The 13,584-nt window shown below is 56.3% G+C and overlaps 2 protein-coding genes across 9 annotated transcripts in view; both read right to left on the bottom strand.

Annotated features, from left to right (window-relative positions):
* Tnnt2 (troponin T2, cardiac type) overlaps window positions 1-1,548 on the bottom strand; it is a 15,657-nt gene extending 14,109 nt beyond the window's left edge. For 2 of the 6 annotated variants that reach the window (XM_019204252.2, XM_019204253.2), the window contains exon 1: window positions 1,306-1,429. The gene's annotated coding sequence lies outside the window, so the exon portion shown is untranslated. Of the gene's footprint in view, window positions 1-1,305 lie in introns of all 6 variants that reach the window. The other 4 variants (XM_019204254.2, XM_019204251.2, XM_019204255.2 and 1 more) reach the window with 3 other exon arrangements.
* Window positions 1,549-4,632: 3,084 nt separating this feature from the next.
* Lad1 (ladinin 1) overlaps window positions 4,633-13,584 on the bottom strand; it is a 13,198-nt gene continuing 4,246 nt past the window's right edge. For 2 of the 3 annotated variants that reach the window (XM_010645109.3, XM_010645108.3), the window contains exons 2-10: window positions 10,642-10,779; window positions 8,289-9,195; window positions 7,674-7,778; window positions 6,884-6,927; window positions 6,591-6,663; window positions 6,374-6,511; window positions 5,980-6,066; window positions 5,633-5,707; window positions 4,633-5,315 (exon numbers count right to left, since the gene is read on the bottom strand). In XM_010645109.3, the coding sequence (XP_010643411.1) occupies window positions 5,310-5,315; window positions 5,633-5,707; window positions 5,980-6,066; window positions 6,374-6,511; window positions 6,591-6,663; window positions 6,884-6,927; window positions 7,674-7,778; window positions 8,289-9,195; window positions 10,642-10,779 (1,573 nt within the window). In that variant the 3' untranslated portion in view covers window positions 4,633-5,309. The remainder of the gene's footprint in view (window positions 5,316-5,632; window positions 5,708-5,979; window positions 6,067-6,373; window positions 6,512-6,590; window positions 6,664-6,883; window positions 6,928-7,673; window positions 7,779-8,288; window positions 9,196-10,641; window positions 10,780-13,584) is intronic. The other variant, XM_010645110.3, reaches the window with a different exon arrangement.

The raw sequence follows: 13,584 nt of genomic DNA on the forward strand, positions 1-13,584 counted from the left end.
TTTTTTTTTTTTTTTTTTTTTTTTTTTTTTTTAGTACCAAGAATCGAACTCAGGTCCTTGTGCTTGCAAGGCAGGCGCCGGAACCACTGAGCTAAATCCCCTGCCCTCTAGCTATAAATTAGATGAGCTTCCAGCTCTAGCCATGCAGAGACCATCTCTGTGTTTCTGAGGAATGCAGACCTGGCCTTCAGCCCCTACCCGCAACATTCAGCTGAGACCTTCCTAAACCTGCACTTGTCAGCCACTAGGAGGCCCAAGGGCCAGGGTAGGGCAGTGGGAGCCCAGCAGGAGAGAGGGCAGAGCCAACCTGACCCTCAGATTCCTCTCTTGCCCTGCGAGGAGGAGGACTTACCCCATGAGACAGGGTCAGAGAAGGAATTTGGGAGGTCAGATGGCTTGCTGTACTCCCTGTGGAATGCACTGGAAATTCTTTACAAGCCAGGCCACCCCTTCTGGAACAGTCCCTCAGCATGCCCAGGGGAAGCTAAAACAGCAGGACATCTTTCTCTGTCACTCCCAGACAATGAGCAAGGTCTGTCCACGTGGATGTGCCGGGGTGAGGTGGGGCAAGGGTCACCCTTGAAGGGACACAGTGGGAGGGCTGGACCCAGAGTTAACTCTTTAATGCCAACAAGCTTGGCCCACCCCACCCCCACCCTGAGGGACCCTTCTGTGGGGTCTGATCTCCAGCAGCCCCAAAGTTCTGCTCAGCCCTTGCTCTTCTCTAGGGAGGGAAAGGGTGTGAGGCCAGGAAGTCCGGTGGAATTCACATTTCTGCTTGGACAGCCCAGGCCCTCTGGACAATGGGCCTTCCTAGTGCTTCCAGGACAGCGTCCAAGTTCCCAGAGACCACTGTGGATTCATGGGCTTGCTCTGTTCTTTGGGCCTTAAGGGGAACCTGCCTGGGAAGGTGGCCTTTGGCCTAGAGCCAAGGGGGTGGGCCGAGCAGTTTGGGGGACCCTTACTGGTTACAGAATCACTATATGTGTGGCAGGCAGAGGCCCACCAATGACCAAAGCCATTCTACAGATGAGGAAATTGAGGTCCCAAGACTTTACAGCTGCACAGCACCTTTAGTGGCAGATCCGGGATATGGACCTCTGTCCCCCACTGCTCATACAGGCTTCTCCCACTTGACTGCACCAGCCATGGAGTCCAGACCCCACATCACCTCCCCTCTGAGGGCAGTGGACTGCTCCCCACCCAGCATCCACTCCAAGTGGGCACAGGCAGTGCTGGAAGGGGGCACTGGGGCCTAGGCCCCCTGCTGCACTTCCCTTCCCTAGAGCCTCTCTTGGTTCTTACCTCCAAACAGGGGCTGCCGACAGATCCCAGAGGTGTCTGCTTGCCTCGGCAGGGACTGGGCAAGGGCAGGGATGGAGAGGGCTTTAAGCAGGCATGTGGGCTGGGGCCTCGGGAGCCAAGCCCTGTGGTGGGAGGAATGTGCTGCAGGAGACGGGAGGAGGGGACACAATGGAGGGGTGTTGGCTGCTATTCTGGCAGGTGCCGGGGACAGAGCTAAAGGAACGTGCACCCCACACCATATAAGCCCATGTGGCCCTCCAGCTGCTCAGATAAGCTATTTAAAACCAGAGCAGATATGCAGGGAACAGGCTTGTAACACAAACCAGCTGTCCCTCTTGAGAATCCTGATAAAACAGATGCCAGCAACCCAGGCCTGGGCAGGCAGGCTGGGAGCAGGGGCAGGGGCAAGCACTGATCTGCAGCTCCTCTGCACATGATGCCGGGGCTAAAGATGTCCTCCTCACAGGCCAACCAATTTGGGGAGTTTTTTCAGGCAGTTCACAGAGCCTATGGACCTCAGGAAGGGCATCTGGAAAGCGGACCTACTCCATGAGCCCTCAGCCACATGCCAAGCCCCCTTCCAAGGCAGGGGTTGGCACAGGCAAGGAGACACAAGGACACACAGAGGAGGTCCGACATGAGCTAGAGCAGCTGCTCTCCTCAGAGGGGCACTGGGCTGTATGAGGGAGGCAAGCGGTTGAAGTTCATTCTGTAAGGGTTTCAAAATCATGCTGAGTGACTATGCCCTGCTAACCCCACTGTACGATCCACACACACCGGGCCAGGGTTTTTGCCCTTGGCTTGCCTGTGTGTCCCTCAAGTACAGTGCATAACAGGAATGAACAGAGCAGTGCAATCCAAATCTGTGCACAGCCGAGCTGCCTCTCCCCTCAACCTTTCTGCATCTGCAAGGCCCAGCCCTGCCCGACACCAAGGGACGTCCCTGCTCTGGAGGGGCCCATCTCCCCCCATGGGCTCTAACACTTCCTGGTCTTGCTCATTAGTGATCCGAACTCTTCTCTGCTTTTCTCTGGAGAAAGAGCCAGCCTCGTTCACTCCTCCTCTCCTTGCCTGACCCCTGCTCCAGCATTCCTGGTGCATGCTCTCCTCATCCCTGATCATGCAAGGGACATGGCCTCATCCACTACTGCCATTCTTCAAAGAACTCCCTGCACATGGGACGTCCACATGTTCTGTACCTGCTAGCAGGCTCCCGCCCCATCGCTCAGCTGACATTTGTCCCAGCAGCCTCTGAGTCTGTTAGCCTTGATTCCCCAGCACGAGGCTTATCCTGGGCCATGAGCCCCTCACTCTGCCAACAAAATCCACAGCAGAGCAAGCTGGAGCCATGGGCCCGCTGGCCAGCATCCTAAGAAGGAGGGGACCACAGGGAAGCAGAGAGGTTCAACAGAGAGAGGCAGATGGAGGCAGCAGACTCGGATGGTGAAGAAGGAACTGGGCTGTCCAGAGAAAGAGCAGGGGCAGCCTCCTCACCCCTGCCTCCCTCTCTAGCTCACCAAAGCCCAGTCTTGCCCCAGGTACAGGCGCCTCCTGGAAAGTAAGTTGCTTTTCCTAAACCCACTCTGTGGTCACTGTTGCTAATAAGCCCGACAATCCTCCCAATAGGGCATACATAGCCTGTTCGCATGGATGCCTGGTGGAGGCATCTGGGTATCTAAATCCCCACAGAAATCCCCCAAGAAAAACCCAGTAGATTCTTGGTATCCATGGACCATGGCTCTGAGTCAGGGGCTTCATCCAGAGAGCTGGGCACTGTCACTACCTAGCCACACCTTGGCACAGCAGGGCTGCTTCCCAGCTGACTCAGGACAGGGAAAACAAAGCCACAGTGGTAGGAAGAGAAGCAATGCTGGGACACAAACCTGAGGACCCACAGAGGACAGGACTTGAAGGGCCATGGGAGCCGGGGGCAGAAAGGAGAGGTGAGGACAGGAGAGAGCCATTCTATCTGCAGAGGGCGTTCCAGCATCCCCTCATCCAAGAGGTGGTGCCCACCTGTCCTGGTTGCCACCACACTGCCCTTAGCCCCAGCTGAAGTCATCTTGTGCATTTGTCTCTTTGTTTATCTGCTGTCTCCCCGACAGGATGAAGGCACAGCCCTCCTGTGTTGGGCAGATGGATGCACAAGGAGAGGGAGCCATGAGCCGAGGCCCCAGGCTTCTCCCCAAAAGCCTGCCCTGCGTGGGCAACCCAGGGAGGGATGAAGGCACAAAGGGCGCTGCCCCCAGGAGGCCGCAGATGCCGCACAGCCCCTCCACTGCCGGAGATAGTGTGGGTCGCCAGCCGGAGGGCCCCTCCAGAGCTTAGATCCTGAACATCTGACAGTCCTTTGCGATCACCTGCTTGAACCCCGAGGCTCGGAAGGGAAGTATCTCAGGGTCACACCTGCAATTCCCAGCAAGGCTAGAGCAGCTGGGGTTTCCTGCATCTCTGGGCCAAACTCAGCCCGCTCCTCTCCTTGCCAACTCCAGTCCCCACTCTGCTGCACGGCTGGGCACTTAGAGACGAGACGCTGCGGACCAGATGCAGGGTGTGGGGTGCTCAGGGCAGGCTCTGGAAAGTGCCACCCAAGCTCAGTGCAGGCAGGGCCAGCCACGGCAGACTCGTCAGTGGAGGTGGCCAGGCCGGAGACGCAGAAGCCCACACACACGGGGCTGAGAGGGCCTTCTGTGCCCTGGATCGCGGACCCAAGGAAGGATTGTCACCCAGGACCACAAAGACTAAGGCGGGGCTGGCTGCTTCTGCCCCACAACCTGGGGGAGCTGGGGCCTGAGACATCTTAGAGGCCACCCTCTGAGAAGTTTGGGGGTCCCCAGGTGTGCAGATGGGGAGTGGGCAGGACCCTGCACCTACTGTCAACTCCAGCCAATTTTGGGTAAGACTAGAACAGCCAATTGGGATTATGAGTTCAAATGACTAAAAAAATTTAAAAGCTATTTTCCCACTACAGCCTTCAGGAGTTTGTAGGGGCACCAGGCTGCCTTTCTAGGCTCTCGGTTTGGTTTGTCCTGAGTTCCCTGATAGTTTAGCATACTTCAGACCCCCAGGCCATGGTATTAGAGAAATGGGAGACTGGGTTTAGGGGTGGGATGTGTACGTGGCAATTCTAGACTCCCAAGTCACCAAGCTGCAATCACCAAGTGACAAGTCTACTGCCATCCTGGGAGAGGAGGGGCGATTAGGAAAATGACCCTCCTTCCGCCCCAGCCAAAATAATCCTTCTCATACCCTGAAGATGATTCTCGTTGCAAGGCAAAGCCTTCTCTAGGAAGGAATTCATTTTTAAAGTATCATCCATCGCTTACACCTGAGAGTGAATGAGTTTATCGGACCCTTCCTGAGAACAGGTCTTTCTGAGAGGGTAGGTTAAGCTGTTGTACAGAAAGGCTCTGAGTTCCCAGCCAGTGCAGCAGGCCAGGAAAAGGAAGCTGGGAGGGAGGATGTGGAGAACAAAGCAGGAACATGGGGCACGTGGATGGTGTGAGGACAGTCCTTCCCCCGGGCCCGAGGGCCTTGGCAGGTGGGAGCGGCCCCCCAGGAATAGGGTTTGTAGGTCCAGGCCTCAGTGCAGGAGGCTTCACAGGCACATGAAGGCACCTGCCAGGAACAGAGGAGACTGGTGTCCCTGGAGTAATGGAGAGGCAGCCCCATCCTGACCCTGACACCAGAAATAGGCAGGAGGGAGGGAGGCCTCCGAGGACGACACACTCTGCAATGCTGCCAGGCTGCATCCGGGACCCAGATCTACGGTACTAGCAGCAGGACAAGAAGCGGACAGGGTACAGCTGCCCCCAAAGGCTGCATTGGGAAGGAGCTGGCTGGGTGTCACTGACATCCCCGGTCCCCAAGGGCCCTGACCAGACGGCTCCAAAAGCAGAAAGACAGCGGGGCAGTGAGAAGCAGAGGTGCTGCTTCGGGAGGCAGGGCCTGGCTTGGAGGAAGCCTCTGCGAGGCCGACTGGTAGGGCTGTCTCCGCAGGCCTGTCACACCTGTGGGCAAAGGTGCATGAGAATGAGGGAAAGGAGTCTCCGGACAGGAAGACTTCCCTGTGCCAAGCCCCCTACCCACTGGAGGTCAGACACCAAGAGCCTACTAGTTGAAGCGGGTGGGGTCTTGTGAGCTGTTCAGCAAAGCCAGGGCTCCCTGTGTGCTCGCGTGGGGTCCAACCATCCCAGGCAGGCAGGGACGGGCATTCTGGAGACCTGCACTGTGGTTGCTGGCCAGTGCACACGTGGGGCAGGGAGTCCCCACTCACTGTGCACCTGCAGCCCTCCGCCCCTGGCCAGGGCCCTCCTGCTCTGCTCACCTCAGCATCCAGGGAGGATTCTGACTTCTTGGCCCACTGAGTCCTCTTGGCAGCTGCCACCTCTTTCTGCACCTCCTGATTGAGAACATTGGGGTGGAGACCAGAGGCTAAGGCAGGTCTGGCAAAGGGTCCCCAGCCTCCCCCTGCTCCAGATGGAGAATGGCCCCAGGCCTGTGCCTCCTCTCTGCTGCCTGCTGACCCAAGGGCCACCCATGGTCACCCTCCCTACTTCCACAGCATTTCCACGCCTGAAATGATCCACTGCTTTGGGGCTGTCCCTTCCCTGACTCAGATCATTCCGTTCCCTAAAGGACCCCCATAAGAGCCACCAAGGAGGGGCAGGGTACCTGGGGGTCCTGGCCCCCCGACTCCTGGGTCCTGCTAATCCACAGATTGAGCCTTGACGTCACGACCCCAGACAGCCTCAGGTTGTCCTAGGAAGACACGCTCCGTCTCAGGGCTTGAGGCCACTGGCAACAGCAAAGTCTTTGCAAAGGCCCTGGAACAAGGACAGGATTCCACCCCATGCCCACGTCCCTCCGGCACATGGCGAGTACCTAGGACAGTCCCACCATGGGAACTGCGGCCCCAGCCAAGCTCAGGAGCCCGAATGGCAAGTTGAGCTCCTGCCAACACTGACATACGAAAACAAGTTTTCCAGCCCTGTCACTACTTCCTTTTGGGCTTTCGAGACCTCTGGGATCCTCAGCCTAGAGATGCCAGCTGGGCTTCACCCCTCACCTTCCGGCTGGAGGCCGGTTCCGCACGGCCCTGGCCAGCCATCTCCTTCTCAAAGAGGTGGCGCTTGCTGGCTACACCCGTAGGAGCCACAAAGAACTCAGTGCGGGAGGAGCCTTGGGACCGGACGGATTCCGATCTCTAGGAACAAAGACACAAGCGGCTGAGCTGTGAGCTCGAGCTGCACGGACTAAGCCCACCGCTCACCCCCACGTCCCACCTGCACCGCCGTGCGGTATCTCTCCAGCTTCTCGTCCAGCTTCACTGTGCTGGCCGGCAATCTCACGCTTGCGCTGCAGGGCGGGAACCCGGGACAAGACAAAACAGTGAGACCTCCACCTCAAGGGCGCCAGGCCCGTGCCCAGGTCTGAGAAGTGGCCCTCATCACACCCCGCCACACCGGCCAAGAGCGCCTGGCCCTCCATGGCAGAGTATATAAGTAAGGGACAACTTGGCCAAGGTGCCCAGAAAATATAGGACAGGAGGGAGTCAAAGCCTCCAGGATGCCCCCACCTGCGGGTTAAGGTTGTCTCTGAGTTGTCTCTCCTGGGGCTCATCTGAAATAAGGAGAGGAGCCACTGGTGAGTGGGGGGTCCCAGGGAGACCTGTGCCTCGCCTCACTCAAGGCCCAGGCCCAGCTCTCAGAGTACTTCCTCCTCCTAACCCCTGCCAAGCCTGCACTGAAGGGCCTGGCCTTGCCTGGGAAGTACCTGGCTCTACCTGCCAGTCAAGAGTCCAAAGCCTACCTCTGCCTCCTCCATCCTTGCTCAGGGGACCTGGAATCACCTGTCCTCCTACCTGCACAAGAGCCCTGACAGCACCGATCAACCTCGGGCCTCCAGCCTCCTCCCCAGGGCCTGGCACACATTAGGGCACAAGGCAGTCAGTCAATGAATGAGCAGATGACCCGGGGAGGAATGAACAAAGAATACGGACTGGGATGAGACTAGATGAGACTGAGACACACAACTGGGACAGGGGCAGAGCAGAGAGCATCAGAGAGCTCTACCACCCTCAGCCCTAGGAAGAGAGCCTCCTGGGTGAGGACCCAGCAAAAGAGGGCGGAACGAGTTGGGGGTATGCACCATCTTCCTGCAGCTCTGGCCTTCCCCACTAGGTAGCGTGCTCATGCTTATTCACACTCCCTGATCATCTCCTTGCCATGGGAATCCAAAGCCACCGCCCCTCCCCCATCCAGAGGACCTGCTTGCTCTCTCAGTTAAGGCTCTCATTCTGTAAGGCATGCTGCTTTCCTTGGCTTGCCCACCAGTGCATTGGTGAAAAGGGTTCCCTGGACTCTCACCCGAAAGGAAATGGTCCTGGGGCTGGAGCGTCTGAGAGAGGTGCTATAGGTGACCTGGGTGGGTGAAGGTGTGTCTGGCTCCTCCTCCTTGCTGGGGATTCTCACCTGAATGAGCAAGGGGAGTGTCACGCAAGAGGTCTAGAACTCACCTTCCTTGGCAGAGGCCTAGGGCCCTGCCAGGCCCAGGCAGATGCCGAGCTACAGCTGCCACAGGGACCCCATGTAGCCAGGCTCACCCCAGGAGCTGCGAGAGTAAGGGACAGTGAGACAACCCTGGGCCTCACTCTCCGGCCTCTGCTCTGGGGCAGCCAGCATAGTCCCATGGGCCAGGCCACCAGGCAGAGCTTTCCAGGAGAGCTTCTGGAAGGGTCTGAGGCTTCCCGCTGGGGTGGACGAGGGGTGGTGCAGGTCCCATCGCTCCCTGCCGCACCACTGTTGCCCCTTTCAGCTCCAGCAAACTGCCCCTGCCTCTGTGGCCCTGTTCTCACAGTAGCTGCCATGGCCAGCCTGCAGGTGGGAGGACAGGAGGCAGCAAGGCGCAGAGGTCCTGGGGCAGGACTGGCAGGGAGGCCAGCCAGGGAGGAGGAGGGCTGGAGGGGCAGGAGCACGGCCAACCTGGAGTGTGATGGGCAGGAAGCGGGAGGCCACAGCTGGAGGGCCAGGCCCCTTGCGCTCTGCTGCGGAGGAAGACGGGCTCTTCCCGGAGACGGCCCTTCCTTCTGGCTCCAGTGTGCTGGCCCGGCCTCCCCCAGCGGCCCGGGGCTGCTCAGATGCAGCTGCCTTCTTGGTGACCAGCTTTATCTCAGTGGCTGAGGACTTCTCAAAGAAGGATGTTTTCTCAGACACCAGGGAAGATGCTTTCTCTGGTGGCTTCTCAGAGACACTGACTTTTTCTAGATCTTTTTTCTTGTCTGCTGTGGACCTTTTCTCGGGTGCTGCTGTCTTCTCAGACACAGGTACTTTCTCAGGGGCCACTGACTTCTCAAGAACGCTTGATTTTCCTGGAGCAGACTTATCTGGGGTGCCTTTCTTCTCCAGCGCTGCCTTCTTCTGGCTCAGAGCTGTCCTCTCTGGGGCCAGAGGCTTTTCAGAGAGGCAGGATTTTTCTGAGACCAGTCTCTTTGTGGGTGCCACAGTCTTCTCCAGCACAGAGGACTTCTCCAAGACTGAGGTCCTCTCTGGAAGTCCCTTTGTCCCCGCTCTCGGCTCCTTGATCTGGAAGCACTCCTCGTCCTGGGCCCAAGGGCCCCGCTGCTCTTGGCTCAGTCTCCGGCGGGGTGGGGCCTCCAGTTCCTTCTTGGGCTCCATGGGCTGCTGCGTGACCTGTTCGGGGCTGGAGCTGTCCCTTCCCTCCTCAGCCTCCAGCCTCTCCCGCACGGGGACCTGGTCTTCCACTGCCTTGTGCCTCTGCCTCTGTCTCCGCTCCTGTCGTGTCCTGAGGATGGCCTGGATGTCTTCATCCTCATCTTTGGGGACTGGGGGTGATGGCCTGGGCGCCTCTGTTTCCTCCACACTGGGTAGCCTGAATCAGAAGACAGGAAATGGAATCAAAGGATATCATGGATGAGAGGGACCCTGGGTGAACTCAACCCAACAGTGATGCCACCAGGGCCACTGTGGAGGGGTCCAGAAAAATCAGACACTTGCCTTCCTGGCCCACCACCATCATCTTATAAGGATCACTTGTATCTGCTGTACATTTTGGGCTTCCATGGTATCATTTGAACAAAGTACTCCATGCTCCTTAAAAAGTTTACAGACCCCCATGCTGGGAGTGGTGGCACACGCCTGTAATCTCAGCACTCAGGAGGCTGAGGCAGGAGGATCGCTGTGAGTTTGAGACCAGCCTGGGCTACATAGTGAGTTCTAGGTCAGTCTCAACTACACAGTGAGACCCTGTCTCAAAAACAAAAAACAAAAAACAAACAAACAAAGTTTACAGACCCCCATAGAGTGCAACAAACATGTGAAGGCCCTGCAGTGGGCACTGATGACCCAAAGGAGTAAATGCAGTCCCCTTAGTGCTTAGAATGAGACCAGAGGTGTTCAGGACTTGTCCAAGTTCATACAGTGGTGGGAAAGCTGAAGGAGAACCCAAAGCTTTTTAGGCATCGTCCCCTACACACGTCAGCCCCATGGGTGGGGCTGGGACCAGGTGGCAGCCACAGGTTTGGGGCAGCTCAGGGTGTACCCCGGTCTCCCTTCTATGGGGGACAAAGGAACAAGAACAACACAAAAGGATCACTCAAACCACTGAGCACTTTGTCTCCAGCAAAAGGAGATTCTTTTCTCCCACTGCCCTGCTCACCATCTGATTTCTGGCAAATTAATTATCTGATCCCCAAATTTCAAATCTGCAAGCTGGGCTTCTCAGGGGTGAAATGACACTCACACACACATCCTCTGAGAGTGCCCAGCACAGTCCCGGCAAATAAGTGGCGTTCGCCATGTTCCAGGCTCCTCTTCCTTTCTCTCTAATCCCAGAATGTAATGCAAGATTGGCCCCCAGGTTCCTCCACTCACAGAGTGTCAGGGCTGGAGGGGGGAGGCTTGGCTGAATGGAATAGAGTTCACAGAACTTGACAATCTGGGTGAGAATTCTGGCCTTGCTACTCTTTCAGGTATTTGATCCCTTCAACTCACCTATGTCTTGCTGCTCCCTGGTTCTCCCACTGCGAAACAATAGTATATGTGAGGACTAAGCAAGCTGTGTCCATAGAACATCCAGCAAAGTATGGGCTTGTGGGGGGACTCGATCTTTTAGGCCAAGGTGGGCCCTGGCAGGGCTGTGGAGGGTTCCAGGAAGGCGAGGAACTTGAAGTTCACATTCATACCTTTTGCCTCATTCTCTGGGCCTCAAGCTCCTGGGCAGCCAAGCATATTTCCTGTAGTCTGTCCAGGGCAGCTAAATCCATCCCGTTCACCTAGGATGCCACCATGACGCCCAGCCGGGGGCCAGCCCAAGTACCTCTCAGCAGCCCGCCGGTCTCCATTCTGGGTGGGCCTGGGAGCCTCGTCATCCGTGGTAGAACTCAGGTGACGGTGCCGCCGTCTTCGTTCACGCTCCTGCTCCTCCTCATCCTCCAAAGTCCGCTGCCGGGCCAGGCTGAGGGAAGGGGGTGAAGATTAGCACAGTCCTTGGACACCTGAGCACCATTCCCAAGGCAGACTTCCCAGCTGGGGGAAGACGAAACACAGTGCAGGCTGCCCTGGCTCCAGGTGGTCCCACAGCACTGGCCACGCAGACTGTCAGAACCGAGATGTGTTGTAGGGTAAAATACACACCAGACTTCCAAAGCTCAGGATGAAAAACAACACGTAGAATCTGTCATTCAGAATTGTGTGGCCAGGCATGGCAGTAGGCACCTGGAGCCCCAGCTACTTGGGAGGCTGAGGCAAGAGTATCACCTGAGTCCAGGACTTAAGACGCCAGACTGGGCAACACAGTGAGACCCTCACCTTAAAAGAAAAATTATGTATATTGATTACATGTCAAAATGATATTTGGATATAATGAGGTAAATGAAATATAACTATTAAAAGTATTTCTCTCTCTCTACTTTTGGAATGGGACTACCAAACAACTTTAAATTTTGAACGCAGTTGATACTGTATGATGTTTGGCTTCGATTTCCCCCCAGATTCTCAGATGTGTGTGGAAAGTGACCGGGTCGTGGGATACTACACCCATCTGTGGATCCGATTCATCCACTAATGAGCCCAGCAGCTGGCGGTGCTGTAAACGGGTGGGGCACTGTGGACCTGACCCGGAAGCTCATCTCCCTCCCCAGTCCTTCTGCTTCCTGGCTACATGTGATGAGCAGCTGTCCTCCACCCGGGCCCTTCCACCATGTTGTTTTTGCCTTGGGGTTTGCCAACCGTGAACCGAAATGTGTAAAACTGTGAGCCACAGTAAACATCTCATCCTTTAAATGGAGGGCATCAAATACTATGTCTCAGTGATGGGAAGATGATGAAGACATTAAATTTCTTTGAAATGTGCAGGAATTTGAGAGACCATGGCTTCACTCTCAGCACCATTGACATTTGCCCAGATAATTCCGTGTGGAGGGGCTGGACAAAGGAGGTTTACTGCATCTCTAGACACCAGCAGCAGTACCCCTCAGTTATAACAACCAAATGTGCTTCCCAGTGTTAGAAGATGTCCTCTGGAGGCCAAAATCACCCTAGATGAAAAGCAGTGTTGGGCTCAATGACCCGGATTCTGGTCTTCCTGCCCTGAGCAAGTCATTTGCTCTTCTCTTCCCAGTGTTTGCTGCTAACACGAGGAGAAAGGAGCCACATGACGCTTCTGGTTTCTCTAGGTCCAGCATCACATCCACAGAGTCAACAGAACAGTCATGAGATGTACTTTTTTTTTGCACGTATTTGCCAGGTGCAATTCCAGGCACTGGGATACAGCAGGGAATGAGACCAACAGAGCCCTTCCCTTCATAAAGCACATGGTGGGAGCCACACAGTGAGCAAGGATGCAAGCCCATGAACAAAATGACATCAGTGAGGTGTCCTAAGGACAATAGGCCGAGGAAAGTGATACGGGACAGGGTACTACAGTAGGAGGCCTCTGAAGACCTGGTCCACAAGGAGAAGCCAGGACAAGGGCACCGCAAGAGCAGAGTCCTGGTGTGAGAAGCTGGGTGTTTGGGGGACAAGGGTAAGCCAGGGCCAGAGAGAGGCCCTCAGGCAAGCTGGGCAGGGAACAAGGGCAGAGCAGAAGGCCCAGGAGACCCCTAGAACCCCCATGGTGACTGCACACAGCAGATGACAAGTGCAAATGCCAGCTCTCACCACTGCAGGCTCCTCCTGTTCCTCCCCAGGAATCTCTAGGCCTGGGCCTCGATCCAGAAGAGCACAGAGTAGGGATCACAGCCTGAGCCCCCAAAGACAACCTGCATAGGGAGGGCACCTGCGCATCACCCCCACCCCCCGAAAGAGCTGCCCTGGAAGAGCACCTTCCAGATCCTCCCGTTCTGCCATCAAAGCAGCTGTGCTTGGCGTCAGCCTCAGCCCCCATGAGTCACACTTCTACTCCACCGCTGTGGCAACAGAGAAGGGCACTGGCCAAAGTCTTCCCCTGTTAGCCTTGAACACAGAACCTAAGTGAGATTCCCCTGGGCCTTTGCATGAGCCCTGCAAACTCCACATATCTGCAGCTTCATTCATTCATCTGCTCACTCGCACACACTGGTCTCTTGAGCCAGGCCGACAGCCACCTCTCCTCAACTTCTTATCCGGGCTCCCTGTTAGTTCTTCTACTTGTTTTCATTCATGGTCACTTCTTCAGCAATTTTCTTCTGTAGCTCACTTCCCTGCCCTGGTTCCTAGTTTAGGAACAGCTCTTGCCCTCAAAAAGGGATCCACATACTGCAGAAAGTGACCCACAAAACCCAAAGCTCCTTCCTCAGTCACACCCACAGAAGGGCTGGGCCGCTGCCTCCAGGATTCTTTGGTCCTGAGCAACCTGGTTCCCACACGCCGCTCTCTGCCCTCGGGGAAGCTGCATGTTTGTTTATCCTCCTGTGCGGCCATATATGATGTGTGATCTGCCTGAGCCTGGTCCCCTCAGAAGTGACTCACTCCCCGGGCTTGGCCAGGGGTCTCCAGGGCTGCTGTAGGAGGCTGAGCTCAGGAGTCCTTCAGTGGTCCCAGGCTTTACACCAAGACTCTTCCACCCACTCCAGTGACATGGTCACCACCCCTGCTGCTCAAGAATCACAGGACACCACTATCACCCCCCTGGGGCAGAATGCTATCACCAATAAGCGAGGATTATTGGCCTTTAAAAATGAGAAGTGTGGGTTGGGGATTTAGCTCAGCGGTTCGGTGGCCTGCCTTGCAAGCACAAGGACCTGAGTTCAATCCCTGGTACCAAAAAAAAAAAAAAAAAAAA

This window comes from Fukomys damarensis, unplaced genomic scaffold (assembly GCF_012274545.1).
Source record: "Fukomys damarensis isolate Sample0158 unplaced genomic scaffold, DMR_v1.0_HiC HiC_scaffold_11, whole genome shotgun sequence".
NCBI classification, from domain to species: domain Eukaryota; kingdom Metazoa; phylum Chordata; class Mammalia; order Rodentia; family Bathyergidae; genus Fukomys; species Fukomys damarensis.